This window comes from Anomaloglossus baeobatrachus, chromosome 5 (assembly GCF_048569485.1).
Source record: "Anomaloglossus baeobatrachus isolate aAnoBae1 chromosome 5, aAnoBae1.hap1, whole genome shotgun sequence".
Taxonomy (NCBI): domain Eukaryota; kingdom Metazoa; phylum Chordata; class Amphibia; order Anura; family Aromobatidae; genus Anomaloglossus; species Anomaloglossus baeobatrachus.
Genome location: NC_134357.1, coordinates 520323276 through 520342494, shown reverse-complemented (window position 1 = coordinate 520342494; position 19219 = coordinate 520323276). Strand labels below are relative to the sequence as shown.

General features: G+C 41.7%; 1 protein-coding gene across 1 annotated transcript in view; it reads left to right on the top strand.

Annotated features, from left to right (window-relative positions):
* LOC142312876 (uncharacterized) overlaps window positions 1-19219 on the top strand; it is a 72827-nt gene that overhangs the window by 12920 nt on the left and 40688 nt on the right. The window contains 2 exon segments of the mRNA XM_075351860.1: window positions 8434-8524; window positions 11801-12733. Of these exon segments, the coding sequence (XP_075207975.1) occupies window positions 8434-8524; window positions 11801-12733 (1024 nt within the window).

Sequence of the window (19219 nt, the reverse complement as noted above, 5' to 3'; positions counted from 1 at the left end):
GTGGCCCAATTTTTGGAAAAAAGGGAGACTCCGCTTGGAGTAACCCTTGCTTGCTGTGTTTTTAAAAGAAGCCAAGATGAACAGAGCTGGGATCAGGAAAGACTTTGCTACCTACCCCGGTGTCATCCTGGGGACGGCTAAGAATAGCGTATTTTTGAATGTGCTTGATGCAAATCAAAACATCCTGTTTGCAACTAGGGCCCAAGTGCTGCCACTGATGGGGTGGGTGTCTGTGTGGCCCAATTTTTGGAAAAAAGGGAGACTCCGCTTGGAGTAACCCTTGCTTGCTGTGTTTTTAAAAGAAGCCAAGATGAACAGAGCTGGGATCAGGAAAGACTTTGCTACCTACCCCGGTGTCATCCTGTGGACGGCTAAGAATAGCGTATTTTTGAATGTGCTTGATGCAAATCAAAACATCCTGTTTGCAACTAGGGCCCAAGTGCTGCCACTGATGGGGTGGGTGTCTGTGTGGCCCAATTTTTGGAAAAAAGGGAGACTCCGCTTGGAGTAACCCTTGCTTACATTGTTTTTAAAAGAAGCCAAGATGAACAAGTCATGGGTCAGCAAAGACTTTGCTACCTACCCCGGTGTCATCCTGGGGACGGCTAAGAATAGCGTATTTTTGAATGTGCTTGATGCAAATCAAAACATCCTGTTTGCAACTAGGGCCCAAGTGCTGCCACTGATGGGGTGGGTGTCTGTGTGGCCCAATTTTTGGAAAAAAGGGAGACTCCGCTTGGAGTAACCCTTGCTTGCTGTGTTTTTAAAAGAAGCCAAGATGAACAGAGCTGGGATCAGGAAAGACTTTGCTACCTACCCCGGTGTCATCCTGTGGACGGCTAAGAATAGCGTATTTTTGAATGTGCTTGATGCAAATCAAAACATCCTGTTTGCAACTAGGGCCCAAGTGCTGCCACTGATGGGGTGGGTGTCTGTGTGGCCCAATTTTTGGAAAAAAGGGAGACTCCGCTTGGAGTAACCCTTGCTTACATTGTTTTTAAAAGAAGCCAAGATGAACAAGTCATGGGTCAGCAAAGACTTTGCTACCTACCCCGGTGTCATCCTGGGGACGGCTAAGAATAGCGTATTTTTGAATGTGCTTGATGCAAATCAAAACATCCTGTTTGCAACTAGGGCCCAAGTGCTGCCACTGATGGGGTGGGTGTCTGTGTGGCCCAATTTTTGGAAAAAAGGGAGACTCCGCTTGGAGTAACCCTTGCTTGCTGTGTTTTTAAAAGAAGCCAAGATGAACAGAGCTGGGATCAGGAAAGACTTTGCTACCTACCCCGGTGTCATCCTGGGGACGGTTAAGAATAGCGTATTTTTGAATGTGCTTGATGCAAATCTAGCTGTGAAGTGTACAACTGGGGCCCAAGTGCTGCCACTGAAGGGGTGGGTGTGTGTGGGGCCCAATTTTTGGAAAAAAGGGAGACTCCGCTTGGAGTAACCCTTGCTTGCTGTGTTTTTAAAAGAAGCCAAGATGAACAGAGCTGGGATCAGGAAAGACTTTGCTACCTACCCCGGTGTCATCCTGGGGACGGATAAGAATGGCGTATTTTTGAATGTGCTTGATGCAAATCTAGCTGTGAAGTGTACAACTGGGGCACAACTGCTGCCACTGAAGGGGTGGGTGTGTGGGGCCCAATTTTTGGAAAAAAGGGAGACTCCGCTTGGAGTCACCTTGCGGTGTTTTACATGACTTTAGAAGGGCGTGCCATGCCTATATCTGTGTGTCCTCCTCTTTTTCCTTGTCCAGCTGTTTTGTTTTCGCATGAGTACATGTCCTTGTCACTTTCCCATGTGTTTGTGTTGTGTTGTGAGTTGTTTGTCACCTTTTGGACACCTTTGAGGGTGTTTTCTAGGTGTTTTACTGTGTTTGTGATTGCCTGCCATTGTTTCCTATGGGCTCGAGTTCGGTTCGTCGAACGTTCGACGAGCCGAACTCGAGCCAGACCCCCCGTTCGGCGAACCGCCTCGAGCCGAACCGGGACCGGTTCGCTCATCTCTAGTTCTAATCCCAAAGTAGCCATGATCTGTTTCATTTAATTCTCCATTGAAGTAAGCACCTCTGTTACTTTCTATAGTTTTGGGAAACCCATATCTGCAAACCACCTTACTTATTACTTTCTTGATGGTAATTGTGGTCTTTATATTATCTTTCATCACGGTCTAAGCTTCAGACATACCAGGACATATTCATAAGTACCCACCTTAGGCAGCAGTATGTAGTCCACCTGCAGTCTCTGAAATGAGTAATCTGGTTTTGGTGCTGAATTTCTGCGGAACTCAAATAGGCCTACCGGGGCTGTGTTTTGCACAAACAAGACATACTTTGCAGCCATATTCGGGAACCCTGGGGCACATCAGTTTTGCAGCACTACCGCACACGTCACACCTTTGCACCGGAGAATGTGCCAGGGCAGCCATCATGGGGAACAGGCAGCGTGGGAGGCAAATCCGGGTGTTTACCTGCCATACCCCTGACTCTGACCGTACAGCGCCCACTTTGACCCACGCATTCTGTTCGTTTGAGGGGGCCTGGGTCTGGAAGACCTGCAATAGTTCACGATCAACAGCCACTGGGGCCGGTACGGTGCCAGCCTCCTTTGCTGTAAGGGGGCACCCCGCACTATCGGTCACTAAGCTCCCTGAGAGGGCTATGTCTGTTATGGCCAGTATGTCTGTCAGAGGCAGTCTTGCTGCTTCTTTTAGCCGCCTTGTCGGCCAGTGCATTCCCTACTGCAAGGGGAGTTCGTTCCCGCGCGTGTGCCGATACTTTGACTATGGCTGCCCTTCGGGGAAGGGTGAGTGCTGTCAGTAGCTGCTCTACTGCCTGCGCATTCTTTATGGGTTTGCCAACAGAGGTCAGGAAATTACGGCTTCGCCAAATGGCGCCAAAGTCGTGTGCTACCCCAAAAGCATATTGTGAGTCAGAAAATACATTGCTCTTCTTACCTTTTCCCAGACTGCACATTACAGCGAATGCCTTCAACTCAAACCTCTTGCGCAGAGTAGCTCAAAGGGAATGGTTCTTACTGCCTTACCATTGTGGACTACTGCATACCCGGTGATGAACAGTCCTTGATCATTGTCCAAAGCTCTGGAACCATCTATAAAATACTCAGCAGAGGGGTTAGTGAGTGGTACATCAGTGATATTTGTCAAGTCCTCTGTTTCTGCCTCCACCAATGCCTGACAGTCATGTGTCATATCAAACTGAACTTCTTCATCTGCTAGTTTGAAAAACAGGGGCAAGTCTTGTCTCACGGTCTCTCCCACAGGGACATGTCTTGTCTCATGGTCCCTCCCTCAGGGGCAGGTCTTGTCTCACGGTCTCTCCCACAGGGACAGGTCTTGTCTCATGGTCCCTCCCACTTCCCCATCCAAATATTCTCCTCCCTTTTCTACAATCCACTGTTAATCATGCAGCTGGATTTAGACCATTACAGTTTGAGAGCATTATGGGGGAATGTAAAGAGGGAAAAGCTTAATATTTGTCCGGCCTTTATACTGAAGGATGGTGGGTCTGAGCCTGTTGGAGTCTTTCAGATACAGCATGAGGAGCTTGGAGTGAGGGGGGCAGCTTAACACTATGTCCTCTGTCTGTCTAATAGAGTCCTGAAACAGCTGCCCAGCTCTTATACAAGCAGGGGTCACTGTAATAACTGAATGTAGTATCCCAGAGTAATACTCTGGAGGGTGCTGTCTGCCACCGGGTTCTTGGGTGAGGACGCCGGCTATATGTCCAACCTGCTTGTGGCGGTAAAGGGTTAAAGCTTTTTCCCACGTCTATTTTGCTTATGTGAACACAACTGTCTGGATTTATTCTCAAGTCAAACAACTAGCTTTGGGAATTGTCAGTCAGGATTCGGAGATTACACAGAGTGCCTTCTTTTAAGGGGGGGGGTGGTCACCTTGGGCCCAATTAGGGTAAATTATATGCAGGTCCCAATTTTCTGCAACACATCTGTCCTTAAATTAATAAGTGAATATGAGAAAACTAAAACCTGGGTCACAAAATAGGAACAATGAATATAGTCCCCGGGGGATGACAATGGGGTTGTGGGAGACGTCTGAATTGTCAGTTTCCTATGGTGGTGGGGGTCACGATAGTAGTTGTTGCCTTTTTGGGACATTTGTCCCCTCAAAACAAAAAAAAAACCTTTTTGTCCACAAGCCCAACCTTTTACATTGCTGTAGTCTAAGCCTTTAAAGCCTCTAGGGCTGTGACAACTCCACACCCTGATGAAGGTGACACTAATCACAAAACCACACATTGGTTCTGGACATCACACACCAACAAGATGTCTGTAGTGAGGCACCATCCTCTCACACATTGTGCTATCTTCCTATGCAGCATGGCTGACATACCTTCAGTCTTTTTTTTAGCTGACACATTTACACCATTTACTTTTGTATGGTTCTTCATACATTGCTGCTGTAATATACTTCACCATCATTCCATTCTGTTCTATAAACTCATTGCCTTACATACACACGCAGCATGTTACTTTTTATAACGCATACTGTTTTGTTTTTTTTTTGTATCATTATAGGTCAATACGGGTCTATTCACATTCTAACCTGTTTGTTTTTATCTTTCAAACAGTCTTCACATTTGCAGAAAAAAAAACATCTCCCAAAACAAAAAAATTCCAATAACATTTTGCATCAATCCATTGCTTCATTCCCTTTTCGTCTTTCTTCTATACCCTTTGTAGGGACATGGGTGGTACCTCTGAGGCTGATTACATCCTATAGCTGCCAGTCCTCTGACTGCAACTTCAATGCCCGCAGTTAACCGTAGAACTGAAATGGGCCATAGAGTCTTAACCGCAGAAGACTCTACTCTTCTCCCAGCACCAATTTGCTCGCAAGAGAAGGATTTCTACTCCCAGAACCACTGTTCTCGCAAGAGAATTTCTAGGAAGCATCAGGTTACCAGCCCTCTGTACCCGTACAATTTTGATACAGAACCAAACAAATAACAATTCATAAACTCTACTACCAACAGTTATTGGGATTACTTCTACTTCTCAATATAATATATCATGGGAGACTAAGCTAATTTCCTACAAAATCTCCATCTACCTGTGACTCAAACAGATTACATCATACACAAAAGAGACAGTGTATCCAGACCAGGGCATATCAGATTTCAACTACTCAAACAAGTTCCCTTTCTTGTCCTGTAGAGGGCGCAGCTCCAAAAATAAAATCTTCAATAAGTTTTCCCTCTCTGGCTAATGGCTATATGTTTCTTTGTCTGGATAAACTGGATGATTACAAACTACACCTCCTATTAAGCCAATTCCCATCTTAAATGCAAATTGAAGAGAACATAAACACCAGCACAATGGTTTGTCAGATTTTTACAATACATCCGTCACTCAAAGATCAATCAGTCCCACATTAAAGGATCCTCATAGCTTAAAATATAATTCCAGAGATAACAGTCATATAGAAAACACAGGACAACATATAATCTTTCAACTGCTGAGATGATATACTCTTCATTCAATTTCCTTCAACAATCATTCGCACATTTAAAAACACATTGATACATATAACAGATCACAGATGGCATATCTCTATTATTTCAATCATACACACAAAATCCAAACACTGGCAGAGGTTTGATAAGAATGGTCTTGTTGGACCACTACGTACCCGTCTCGGACCTCCAGAAAGCACTGAAACATTTGTAACACAATGGGTTACTCACCGCGGATTTTGTTCAGTGGTTCCTGGGAAGGTCTTTGTAGTCGGGTCACAGAGAGGTCCAGTTAACCATCCCAGGTTTCTGCACCATGTTCTGTCGTGGAAACCACTGTTCTCGGGAGAGCTAATTTAGGGTGAGATACAAAGTGATCTCCAGATCTGCCAGTGTTGGTCCAATTAATAGCGATGCATCGGAGACAAACACACGAACACACAGTTAATGTCCGTGTACCAGGCTTTGTCTGAAATCTCAGATGCCCAAGACACTAGTTTTATTACTGTCACAAAGAAAGGGGCATGACCTAATAGATTACCTTAAATGGGTATATAGGTTGACAAAAACAAGATCGTAAATGATGGATCGGCTGCATTCCTAAGTCTAGTTCTGTCCAGTTTTCTGGACATTCATTAACAAAGACCTTTGAGACTAAAAGCATCTTTATAACAAAGAGTACACCCTGTGTTATTGCTTTTATGAATAACACTTATGAAGCTAATATAAAAGTACAAAATTATCAAAGATATATTTATATATAAATTGCTTAAATGATAATCTAACCTAATATAAAATATTAACCATAACAGTTGGATCCAAAATGTCAACGTTTAGTTCACCAAGCCACTTAACACGTTTGCCTTGTGGCATGATCGCCATCATGCTGGAAAAAGCATCATCTCCACATTGCTCCTGGATCGTTGGGAGAAGTTGCTCTTGGAGGATGTTTAGATCCCATTCTTTATTCATGGCAATGTTCTTAGGCAAAATTGTGCGTGAGCCCCTTCCATGGATGCAAACTCCCCTCACAGCAGTAAATTTTAAAAAACAGTGGGAGAAATGGTTAGAAAATCCTGCCTTAGTTTCAGATAATCTCACAAGAATATCAAGACTGGAAATACGCAAAGACAAGAAGAGCTCATCATTATCAGCATATAGCATAATGATCTCCTCTGACTGACCATACCTTACACCTGTTATCATACCTTACACCTGTTATCTCCGAATGCTGCCAAAAAGTTCCACAGCCATGTCAACCAGCAGGGGTGAAATTGACCAACCATGACAAGTTTTCCTAACCAGTACTAAGTTGTCCAATACTAAGCCATTGGAACAATCCATGCAGTTGGAACAGAATATAGAAACTTCACCCATTGAAGAAAGTTTGGACCAAAACTAAACTTTTCCAGAATGTTCCATAGGTGCGCTACACTATTGCATGCTTTAGTAGCATCTAAAGATTTTATAGCTCTGCTCTGAACATTCAGAAATAATTGCTTTTTCTGGTATGAATCCTGTTTCATCGGCCTTTACTATGGATGTCAATACCTTAGATAATCTCATAGCTAATGCTTTTGTCAGTACCTTGATATTTGATGTTCATAAGGACACTGGTCTGTAAGGGGTACTTTACACGTTGCGACAGCGCTAGCATCGGCTCGCGATGCCGAGCGCGATAGCACCCGCCCCCGTTGCACATGCGATATCTTGTGATTGCTGCCGTAGCGAACATTATTGCTACGGCAGCATCACACGCACATACCTGCTCGGCGACGTCGCGGTGACCGCTGAACTATCCCTCCTTCGACGTCACCACGATGTCACTAAGCGGCCGGCCAATAGAAGCGGAGGGGCGGAGATGAGCGGGACATAACATCCCGCCCACCTTCTCCCTTCCGCATAGCCGTCAGGACGCAGGTAAGGTGATGTTTGTCGCTCCTGCGGGTTTACACACAGCGATACGTGCTACCGCAGGAGCGACAAACAACATCGTACCTGTGGTCGACCCGACATTATGAAAATGACCGACGCTACACAGATCACCGATTTTCGACGCTTTTGCGATCGTTTATCGGTGCATCTAGGATTTACACGTTGCGATGTCGTTACCGGCGCCGGATGTGCATCACTAATGACGTGACCCCGACGATATTTCGGAAACAATGTTGCAATGTGTAAAGCCCCCCCTAAGAGCCCAGCCTTGGCAAGTCTTTCTCTTCTTTTGGTAACACTACAATTCTCGTCTCATATATCGAAATTTACAACAGTCAGTTCTTAAACCCATCTATCAACGTATGGATAATAAATGTGGGGTTAAACCCTCTTAAAATTCCTTATATAAATTAACGCAATACCGTCTACCCCAGTAGCTTTTCATTCCACAGTTTATTGGCTGCTAGCAGTAGTTCTTCCAGTCTTCATTCCTTCTCTGGTTCCTTCACTTCTGTCAGGCTCAGGGTTGGCATTATTATAGTTGCCAGTTATGAATGTAACTCTTCTGTATACTGTATTTTCTGGATTAGAAGATGCACTTTCCCCCCCAAAGCTGGGGAAAAATGGGGGTGCATTTTATAATCTGGATATGGATTACCGGGGCGGCAGTGATGCTCTTATCCAACCTCCATATATTTCTATATTGCTGACATAATCAATAGACTAGGTAATGCAAATCAATTCTCACCAGCTCTACTCGATGAGTGCCTCTAATAAAGAGAATATTCATTGTATGTTTTATACTTCATAGGTTTTAAGGCTGAAGGTAGACTTAAGTCCATCGAGTTCAACCCATAACTTAACATGTTCATCGATGTTGGTGGAGATGTCTGGATAAAGCTGTCATTTTTGCTCTTCATGTTCATTTATGAGCTTTTTTATTCCTCATAACCATCTAATACAACTTCTCCATCTGTCTGTGACTTTTACAACATTTGTTTCAGGTTGAAGATCTGACTGATAGTAATACTACAGAGACATATGTGAGGGGTGATGAGCGGTGTAAAGAGGAGATTCCTACAGATGACTACCCAGGTGAGTAGTGACCACTAAATACAGAGAAGGCGTAGATTCTTCTCCGTTATTGGCTTGTAGAATTATATGTTGCATTTTTAAGGTTTGTTTACACACTGTTTTTTTATGTGGATTTTACGCTTAAAAATGTTGCACTTACACAAATAGAACTCTTTATTACAGTATTTTTTTTACTACGGTTTCTCCTTTGCTGCAGAGAGATACTTCTGTTTTCACAGTTTTGCCTAACACAAGACTATATGCTCAGTGGATGTCTGGTAATATACTTTTGAAGCATGTCATGCTTGATATTTGAATTCGGTACCATTAATATGGAACCCAGTAACATTAACAATCAGCCACAGGCTGCACTGTTATGTGCAGGAGAATTTTCTCCACCTAAAAACACCAACAGCATTCTTCACTATTAGCATAAGATACTTGTATATACATATACCTCTGTATATGCCAGTACATTTTAAAGCTTGAAAAGTGAATGTAGGAAAAAAAAATTCTATAGAGTTACTATTAAAAATAAAGGTGCAAAACCATGAGAATAAACATGGACATATCTTACAATACAATGAACACAATATTTATAGTGAACAGTAAATGGTGGGAATAATAGTGGTGCAGATCTCAACAGTGTCAATATGTGAGCAGCTGATTACAAGTAGGGAGGGGAAAAGGAGGATGAACGGCATATCTAAAAGCCGAACCGGCCGATATTGATGGGTTCGGCAACAGTTTGATGTGTATGAGGGTATTGGCCGGCTGATCGTTGGGGAAAATGTTGATCAAAGATGTTCGAATTCAGACTGCTGATTGCAAAGTTCTCCTGGAGATAAGACGCTGGACGAAGTGTCAGTCGTTGGCCATCTGACAAAGAGCACAGGAGCATTCAGCTGAATGAGCGCTCTTCTGTATGGGAGGGCCGATTAAGATGGCTGTTGGCTGAAAGATCGGATGCAGCATTATTTAGCTGATGACCATCAAGTGTGGGTGGCTAGCTTTAGACTGATCTGGCAGTCTGTGGGCTTCATTATTCTAAACAATGTTATAAAGTGGAGAAGGAGGGCAAAGCTGATGTTCCACTGTACACATTTATGATTAATCAAAATATTCCAAGTGACCAGTGCCAAGAAAATGCATACAGATGAAAAAGATTGAATATGGAAAGGGAGAATCGTCAGCTATAAAAATTTCTGATAAGAAGGAAATTAATTGTAACTTTGTGAAACTTTGTTAAATACAGAAAATGTGTCACTGTGAGACAATACAAGCCATTTTGTTCTAAAAAAAACAACTTGTCTTATAACGAATGCTGTCATAGGGTTTAGCTAACACTGGGCGGGGAAATTTCATATTTCTACACACACATCCCTGTGGCTCTTATTGGTACATAGTTATTTCTTTGTTTGGGATACTATATAAACTGGTCACATGATGTAAGAAAACAGAAACTTTCAGTACACCACAGAGTGTGTGCTGTATTGGTTTCCCAAGCACTTGTAAAACAAATCCTATTAATTTGGAATTGCAATGGCATAGAAGGAGTGTATTTTGCTCACAGTCACAAATGTGTTTTTACTGATTTTTAGTGCACAAAGGTGTCCATAGCCTTTAAAGTGTAAGGGTTGTTTTATTTGTATTTCATAACTCAATGGTACGCATGAAAGTAAGCAACTTTGTAACATGTCTTATCATAGAAATTTGCTTATTTCTCTGCCAGAATGGATCAGTCATTATCAAAATTCTTAGTTCTGAGGTAAAATCTGTATTGAGTGAAGACTTTCCCATTACTGAGATAGGAAATGGCAGTTGTTACTGATGAGATCCTATGATGATGGGAGGAGGGAGGAGCTAGAGGCAGAAGGAGGAGCTACAGGCAGATGAAAGAGCTGGAGGAAGATGGAGTAGCTGGAGGCAGAGAGAGGAGCTGGAGGCAGAGGGAAGAGCTGGAGGCAGAGGGAAGAGCTAGAGGAAGATGGAGTAGCTGGAGGCAGAGAGAGTAGCTGCAGGCAGAGGGAGTAGCTGGAGGCAGAGGGAGGAGCTGGAGGCAGAGGGAGTAGCTGGAGGCAGAGGGAAGAGCTGGAGGCAGAGGGAGGAGCTGGAGGCAGAATGAAGAGCTGGAGGCAGAGGGAGGAACTGGAGGCAGAGGGAGGAGCTGGAGGCAGAGGGAGGAGCTGGAGGCAGAGTGAAGAGCTGGAGGCAGAGGGAAGAGCTGGAGGCAGAGGGAAGAGCTGGAGGCAGAGGGAAGAGCTGGAGGCAGAGGGAGGAGCTGGAGGCAGAGGGAGGAGCTGGAGGCAGAGGGAAGAGCTGGAGGCAGAGGGAGGAGCTGGAGGCAGAGTGAAGAGCTGGAGGCAGAGTGAAGGGCTGGAGGCAGAGGGAGGAGCTGGAGGCAGAGGGAGGAGCTGGAGGCAGAGTGAAGAGCTGGAGGCAGAGTGAAGAGCTGGAGGCAGAGGGAGGAGCTGCAGGCAGAGGGAGGAGCTGGAGGCAGAGGGAGGAGCTAGAGGCAGAGAGAAGAGAGACATAGAATCAACTGCCATCTCCTATCTCAGTAATGGGAAAGTCTTCACTGAATACAGATTTTACCCAGGAATTTAGAATTTTGATAATGACCGATCAATTCTGGAAGAAAGAAGCAAATTTGTCTGATAAGATATATTATAAAGGTGCTTATTTTCAGGTATACTATTGATTTATGACATAAAAATTAAGTTGATGAATACACGATAAGCTATGTAAAAATGAACCAGGCATTTTCAACCATGTCCTTCAGAGGACACTACCGCAAATTTAACTTTGTTAGAAGGTAATATTTGTCTTTTTTTTACAAAAAATATTGAAAACTTTTTGTTTTTTCTTCTTCTTTTGTATCCTCTGCTTAGTTCCATTAAAAAAAAAATCTAAAGCCATGACTTGTTTCTCCATGACCAAACTGCTCCTTCCATGTACACTGTTCTGTGCAGGACTACATGTACCTGTATAAGACAAGCACCAGTAATAGCTCTGACTTAGAATACACATTATGAGTCTCCATTGAACATGTAACTGAAAACAATTGCTGATAGAGCGAAAAATGAACCTATGGAGAAGTTAAAAATTGAAGGAGCACAACTTGGCGGCATAACTTCATAATATATTAGTCCCTGCTTTGTAAACTACTGTCTTAGTCATTTGATAAATTAATTCCATTTGTATGAAAATGTTATGAAATATAGAATAATATAAATATTAATAGACTTTCAAACCACTGATATTGAAAAATAATAAAATCAGTTCTATTCTTTACAGATGACTATACCAGGAGCTCAGAGGGATACCTGATATTTTCAGATTTTGCTACAGATGATCCTGGAATTACATCAGATACCTATGAAGAGTATGCCATCATTCCAGATATGTTTTCAGCCCCTCACAGTAAATATTTGTTATCTGATCCTTTACAACAGGTCTTTTCTTCAACTTCAGCAAAAAACAATATACAAAATAAAAGTAAAAGAAGGACTCTTGAACATGAAATAGATCACACAGGGGAGAAGCCATTTTCATGTTTAGAATGTGGGAAATGTTTTAATCAAAAATCAAACCTTGTTAGACATCAGAGAAGTCACACAGGGGAGAAACCATATTCATGTTCAGAATGTGGGAAATGTTTTACTGAGAAATCACATCTTGTTACACATCACAGAATTCACACAGGAGAGAAGCCATTTTTATGCTCAGAATGTGGAAAATGTTTTAGCCGGAAACCAGATGTCATAAAACATCAGAGAATTCACTCAGGGAAGAAGCCTTTTTCATGTTCAGAATGTGGAAAACGTTTTACAGAAAAATCACATCTTGTTACACATCAGAGGAGAACTCACACAGTCGAGAAGCCATTTTCATGTTCAGAATGTGGAAAACGTTTTACTGAGAGATGCAATCTTGTTAGACATCAGAGAATTCACACAGGGGAGAAGCCATTTTCGTGTTCTGAATGTGTAAAGTGTTTTGCAGAGAAATCCAAACTTATTATACATCAGAGAACTCACACAGGGGAGAGGCCATTTTCATGTTCCGAATGTGGCAAATGTTTTAATGAGAAATCACATCTTGTTACACATAAGAGAATTCACACAGGGGAGAAACCATTTTCATGTCCAGAATGTGGGAAATCATTTACAGACAAATCATCTCTTATTAGACATCAAAGAACACACACAGAGAAGTAGCCATTTTCTTGTTTTTATTATTTTTATTGACAACACATTGAAGAAAATATGTTATAGTCAAACAAAGCCAAACGTCTACAATAATAATAATACTAATATTTATTCATTTATATAGCGCTATTAATTCCATAGCGCTTTACATACATTATCAACACTGTCCCCATTGGGGCTCACAATCTAAATTCCCTATCAATAAATGGTGCACTACTGCGCTAAATATTCCATTTAATAAAAATTGATTACCTGTTATGTTATAATCACCAGAGTGTGTGAGACAAAAATATATGTATATATTTGTCACTGATGTTTAGAATCACATTACCATCCTATAAGATGAAAAATTGGAAAACATTAAAAACACTACCAAAAATGTTAAACCGTTTTGGCTAGGTAAAAAACTCCTTTGGTACTGTATAACCAATGCTGATAATTTATGATTCAATTGTGCGTATTAATCTTATATTGTTAAACATATAAACAGTGTGCTTTTTTGCAACTACTTACTAGTTGGTGATGAAGCACATTAGTATCCTTGGTTGCAGCCTTTGTTCCATATAGTGTCAGCTTTCAGGAAAGGTTTAAACTGAGTTCAACACACGGGGCTGTGGCTGGTATATAACCCAGCCGTGCTCAGCTGAAGGATCTATCAATAGAACACGCTGATAAGGTCCGAGCCACCTCCAGCTGGCAGGAGAGGACGGAGCAGCTGTCTGAATGTGTGCTGGCGATGTCACCAGCTACCTAATGCATACTAAGGAGGCCGATAGGGGGCAGTCCTACGCGTTTCTGCAGCATGCCAGCTGCCTTCGTCAGGAAAAGCCTGCCTATCGGTTGTAGAACACCTATATAGATAGCTGCTGATGGATACTGATTGGGAATTCACTTGATGTAATGGTTGTTTCCAACCACTTGATGTCTCTATTTTAGTATTCTAAGTAGTTCAGCATTACATGCCCTATGTGCCAAATTTAGTATAGAAGGATATCAATCATCTATTAAATAAAAATGTCTTACCTGGTGTATATACAGTGCCTACAAGTAGTATTCAACCCCCTGCAGATTTAGCAGGTTTACACATTCGGAATTAACTTGGCATTGTGACATTTGGACTGTAGATCAGCCTGGAAGTGTGAAATGCACTGCAGCAAAAAAGAATGTTATTTCTTATTTTATTTTTTTTTTTTTTAAATTGTGAAAAGTTTATTTAGGGGGTCATTTATTATTCAACCCCTCAAACCACAAGAATTCTGTTTGGTTCCCCTAAAGTATTAAGAAGTATTTCAGGCACAAAGAACAATGAGCTTCACATGTTTGGATTAATTATCTCTTTTTCCAGCCTTTTCTGACTAATTAAGACCCTCCCCAAACTTGTGAACAGCACTCATACTTGGTCAATATGGGAAAGACAAAGGCGCATTCCAAGGCCATCAGAGACAAGATCGTGGAGGGTCACAAGGCTGCAAAGGGGTACAAAACCCTTTCCAAGGAGTTGGGCCTACCTGTCTCCACTGTTGGGAGCATCATCTGGAAGTGGAAGGCTTATGGAACTACTGTTAGCCTTCCACGGCCTGGACAGCCTTTGAAAGTTTCCACCCGTGCCGAGGCCAGGCTTGTCCGAAGAGTCGAGGCTAACCCAAGGACAACAAGGAAGGAGCTCCGGGAAGATCTCATGGCAGTGGGGACATTGGTTTCAGTCAATACCATAAGTAACGTACTCCACCGCAATGGTCTCCATTCCAGACGAGCCCGTAAGGTACCTTTACTTTCAAAGCGTCATGTCAAGGCTCGTCTACAGTTTGTTCATGATCACTTGGAGGACTCTTAGACAGACTGGTTCAAGGTTCTCTGGTCTGATGAGACCAAGATCGAGATCTTTGGTGCCAACCACACACGTGACGTTTGGAGACTGGATGGCACTGCATACGACCCCAAGAATACCATCCCTACAGTCAAGCATGGTGGTGGCAGCATCATGCTGTGGGGCTGTTTCTCAGCCAAGGGGCCTGGCCATCTGGTCCGCATCCATGGGAAGATGGATAGCACGGCCTACCTGGAGATTTTGGCCAAGAACCTCCGCTCCTCCATCAAGGATCTTAAGATGGGTCGTCATTTCATCTTCCAACAAGACAACGACCCAAAGCACACAGCCAAGAAAACCAAGGCCTGGTTCAAGAGGGAAAAAATCAAGGTGTTGCAGTGGCCTAGTCAGTCTCCTGACCTTAACCCAATTGAAAACTTGTGGAAGGAGCTCAAGATTAAAGTCCACATGAGACACCCAAAGAACCTAGATAACTTGGAGAAGATCTGCATGGAGGAGTGGGCCAAGATAACTCCAGAAACCTGAGCCGGCCTGATCAGGTCTTATAAAAGACGATTATTAGCTGTAATTGCAAACAAGGGTTATTCCACAAAATATTAAACCTAGGGGTTGAATAATAATTGACCCACACTTTTATGTTGAAAATTTATTAAAATTTAACTGAGCAACATAACTTGTTGGTTTGTAAGATTTATGCATCTGTTAATAAATCCTGCTCTTGTTTGAAGTTTGCAGGCTCTAACTTATTTGCATCTTATCAAACCTGCTAAATCTGCAGGGGGTTGAATACTACTTGTAGGCACTGTAAAGGTGGCTTTACACACTGCAACATCGCAAATGACATCGCTGTAACGTCACCGGTTTTGTGACGTTATAGCGACCTCCCCAGCGACATTGCAGTGTGTGAAACACATCAGCGACCTGGCCCCTGCTGTGAAGTTGTGATCGCTACAAATCGTTCAGGACCATTCTTTGGTCCTTTGTTTCCCGCTGTGCAGCAAAGTTTTAGTGTGTAAAGGGGACTTTACAGCGACTTCGTTAGCGACTTCCCTTTCAAAAAGCTGCTTTACAACGTCCCCAATGACTAGCTAGGTCGTTCTGCAGGTCCGGATCGCTGTTGCGTCGTTGGCCAGGTTTGCCTGTTTGACAGCTCACCAGAGACTTTGTAGCGATCCCGGCCAGGTTGGGATCGCTGGTGGGATCGCTAGAAAGTTTCAGTGTGTAAAGGGGCCTTAAGTGTATGTTCTAAATAGCGAATTGTTTTTGTAGATATAATTTTTTTTATTAATTAATAGAAGAACATATAAAATCAGATTAAAAATACTATTTAAATCTTTACTAAAAAGACCCATATTCATTTTGAATATAAATGAATAGATAATTTCAACATTTAAAAAGAAAAGATTTCAAAGTCTGTATTGAGACCTACCGGGGCCAAGGTGTTTAAAGTAAAAATCTATTTGGATTCACATCTCGACATTAATTTAATAAAATCACCCCCCGCCAATTTTCTTTCACTTTCTCAATACCAAGGAAAATAGTGTTTTTTACTGATTTATTATGTTGTTTATAGTAATGTCGGGATAATGGATGTCCCACATATCCTTTGGTAATATTAACCATATGTTCTTTAATACGAATATAAAGGGGTCTTTTTGTAAGGCCAATAAACATTTTATTACAGGGGCATCTAATGATATAGATAACCCCTTTGGTGTTACATTGGATGTGTTGCATTATATTAAAGGTTTCTGTGTTGTTGGAATTGATGAAAGTAGTAATGAAACGCCGTGGGATTCCTGTTTTGATGCAATTATAGCATGTACCACAAGGTTTAAATCCATTTGATGGTTTTTGTGGTCCAAAAAGTGTGTTTATTATCCCGTTTTTTGATGCTGGTACATATAATTGCATCAATACAGGAATCTCACAGCGTCTCATTACAACTTTCATCAATTCCAACAACACAGAAACCTTTAATATAATGCAACACATCCAATGTAACACCAAAGGGGTTATCTATATCATTAGATGCCCTGTAATAAGATGTATATTGGCCATACAAAAAGACACCTTTATATTCGTATTAAAGAACATATGGTTAATATTACCAAAGGATATGTGGGACATCCATTATCCCGACATTACTATAAACAACATAATAAATCAGTAAAAAACACTATTTTCCTTGGTATTGAGAAAGTGAAAGAAAATTGGCGGGGGGTGATTTTATTAAATTAATGTCGAGATGTGAATCCAAATGGATTTTTACTTTAAACACCTTGGCCCCGGTAGGTCTCAATACAGACTTTGAAATCTTTGCTTTTTAAATGTTGAAATTATCTATTCATTTATATTGAAAATGAATATGGGACTTTTTATTAAATATTTAAATAGTATTTTTAATATGTTTTTATATATTCTTCTATTAATTAATAAAAAAAAAATGATATCTACAAAAAACAATTTGCTATTTAGAACATACACTATACACCAGGTAAGACATTTTTATTTAATACATGATTGATATCCTTCTATACTAAATTTGGCACATAGGGCATGTAATGTTGAACTACTTAGAATACTAAAATAGAGACATCTAGTGGTTCAAAACAACCATCACATCAAGTGAATTCTCAATCAGTATCCATCAGCAGCTATATAGGTGTTCTACAACCGATAGGCAGGCTTTCCGTGACGAAGGCTGTTGGCATGCTGCAGAAACGCGTAGGACCGCCCCCTATCGACCTTTTTAGTTTGCATTAGGTAGCTGGTGACGTCGCCAGCACACATTCAGATACAGCTGCTCCGTCCTCTCCTGCCGGCTGGAGGTGGCTCGGACCTTATCAGCGTGTTCTATTGATAGATCCTTCAGCTGAGCATGGCTGGGTTGTATACCAGCTACAGCCTCGTGTGTTGAACTCAGTTTAAACCTTTTCCTGAAAGCTGACACTATATGGATCAAAGACTGCAACCAAGGATACTAATGTGCTTCACCAACTAGTAAGTAGTTGCAAAAAAGCACACTCTTTATATGTTTAACAATATAAGATGATTACGGACAATTGAATCATAAATTATCAGCATTGGTTATACAGTACCAAAGGAGTTTTTTACCTAGCCAAAACGGTTTAACATTTTTGGTAGTGTTTTTAATGTTTTCCAATTTTTCATCTTATAGGATGGTAATACGATTCTAAACATCAGTGACAAATATATACATATATTTTTGTCTCAAATACTCCGGTGATTATAACATAACAGGTAATCAATTTTTCTTAAATGGAATATTTAGCGCAGTGGTGCACCAATTATTTATTATTTTAATCTCTCTGGTGATACTCACACGGTATCCCCTAGCTGCTAGCAGCTTTATTCTCCTACAACTAGACCAATCAAGTTAAATAGTGATAAGGTACATGATCTGAGCGCCAGTGCAAATTAATAGTTTTTTTTTATAAATTCCTTATTAGTATGTCTTTGGAGTGTGGGAGGAAACCAGAAAACCCAGAGGAAACCCACGCAAACACTGGGAGAACATACAAACTCCTTGCAGATGTTGTCCTTAGTGGAACTAGAACCCAGGACCCCAGCGCTGCAAGGCTGGAGTGATAACCACTGAGCCACCGGAGAAAGTAGACAGTTTAAAGTAATTATTTATTACAAATTTATTCAATTACTACTAATTATTTGTTATTGAAAAGCAATTAGTATCCATATAATACACCTTGTAAGAAAGCAGGAGGTAAGGTCCTGGATGGCAAATATGTGTCACAGAGCTGAATGAAAAATAGACGTAGAATCCAGCTCTTCAGGTGAAAAGAACCTCAAGACCTCATTTCAACATGCAGATACAGCAAATGACATGAGCAGCGCTATGCGTTTCAGGGGAATAGGATCACCCTTAATACATCTGTTTTTAGATTACTTGGGCTGTGGCAGTGCCTATCTGTGCTCCAGGGGAGAAACCAGGAGTGAGCGCAACACACGGTGAGCTGATATTTGTTCTGGACGGAGGTGAATGGCCTCAGTAATGCAAATTCTGTACTTGTAACATTAGGTTACTGAGAGAGTTTACTTTGACTGAAAATTGTGTCCGAAATTTAGGAGCAACCAAAATAGTCTGGGTGGGAAAAGTCATTCCCATAATCCAGACCAGTGTTTACAGGGCCTTATAACAGCAGCTGGGTTAGCTCAGCCGACTGGAAATGTGCTGTAGCTGATCAGAGGTATGTTTGTTTGGTGAACACTTTTAAAACTACTTGAGCTGCTACTGCCTGGACTACTAATCTTAGTGAGGCTGCTACATTGTTACATTGTGAAGAAAGGATTGTTTATGTTATTTATTTATACTGGAGAAAAACTGTTGTCGTTTTGGAGCTGTACAGTTTATAATGGACAATAAACTTGATGCCATTTTGATATAAAACACTGTGCATGTGCGTATCCAAGTGGCTACCAGAGAGCTGAACCCATACAATTGGTGTCTGAATGCGGGCAGAAGCCCTAAAGAGCTGTGGTGATTACAATTTAAAGACTAAATGACCTGGATAAAGGCAGCTACAGCATTGCAAAGTCTGGAAGCATGGAAGAGTTTGTTAAGCAACTGGTCCAGGCCAATATGCAGCAGCATCAGGCTCAACAAGAAACTAATAAACTCCTGATTCATCATTGGCA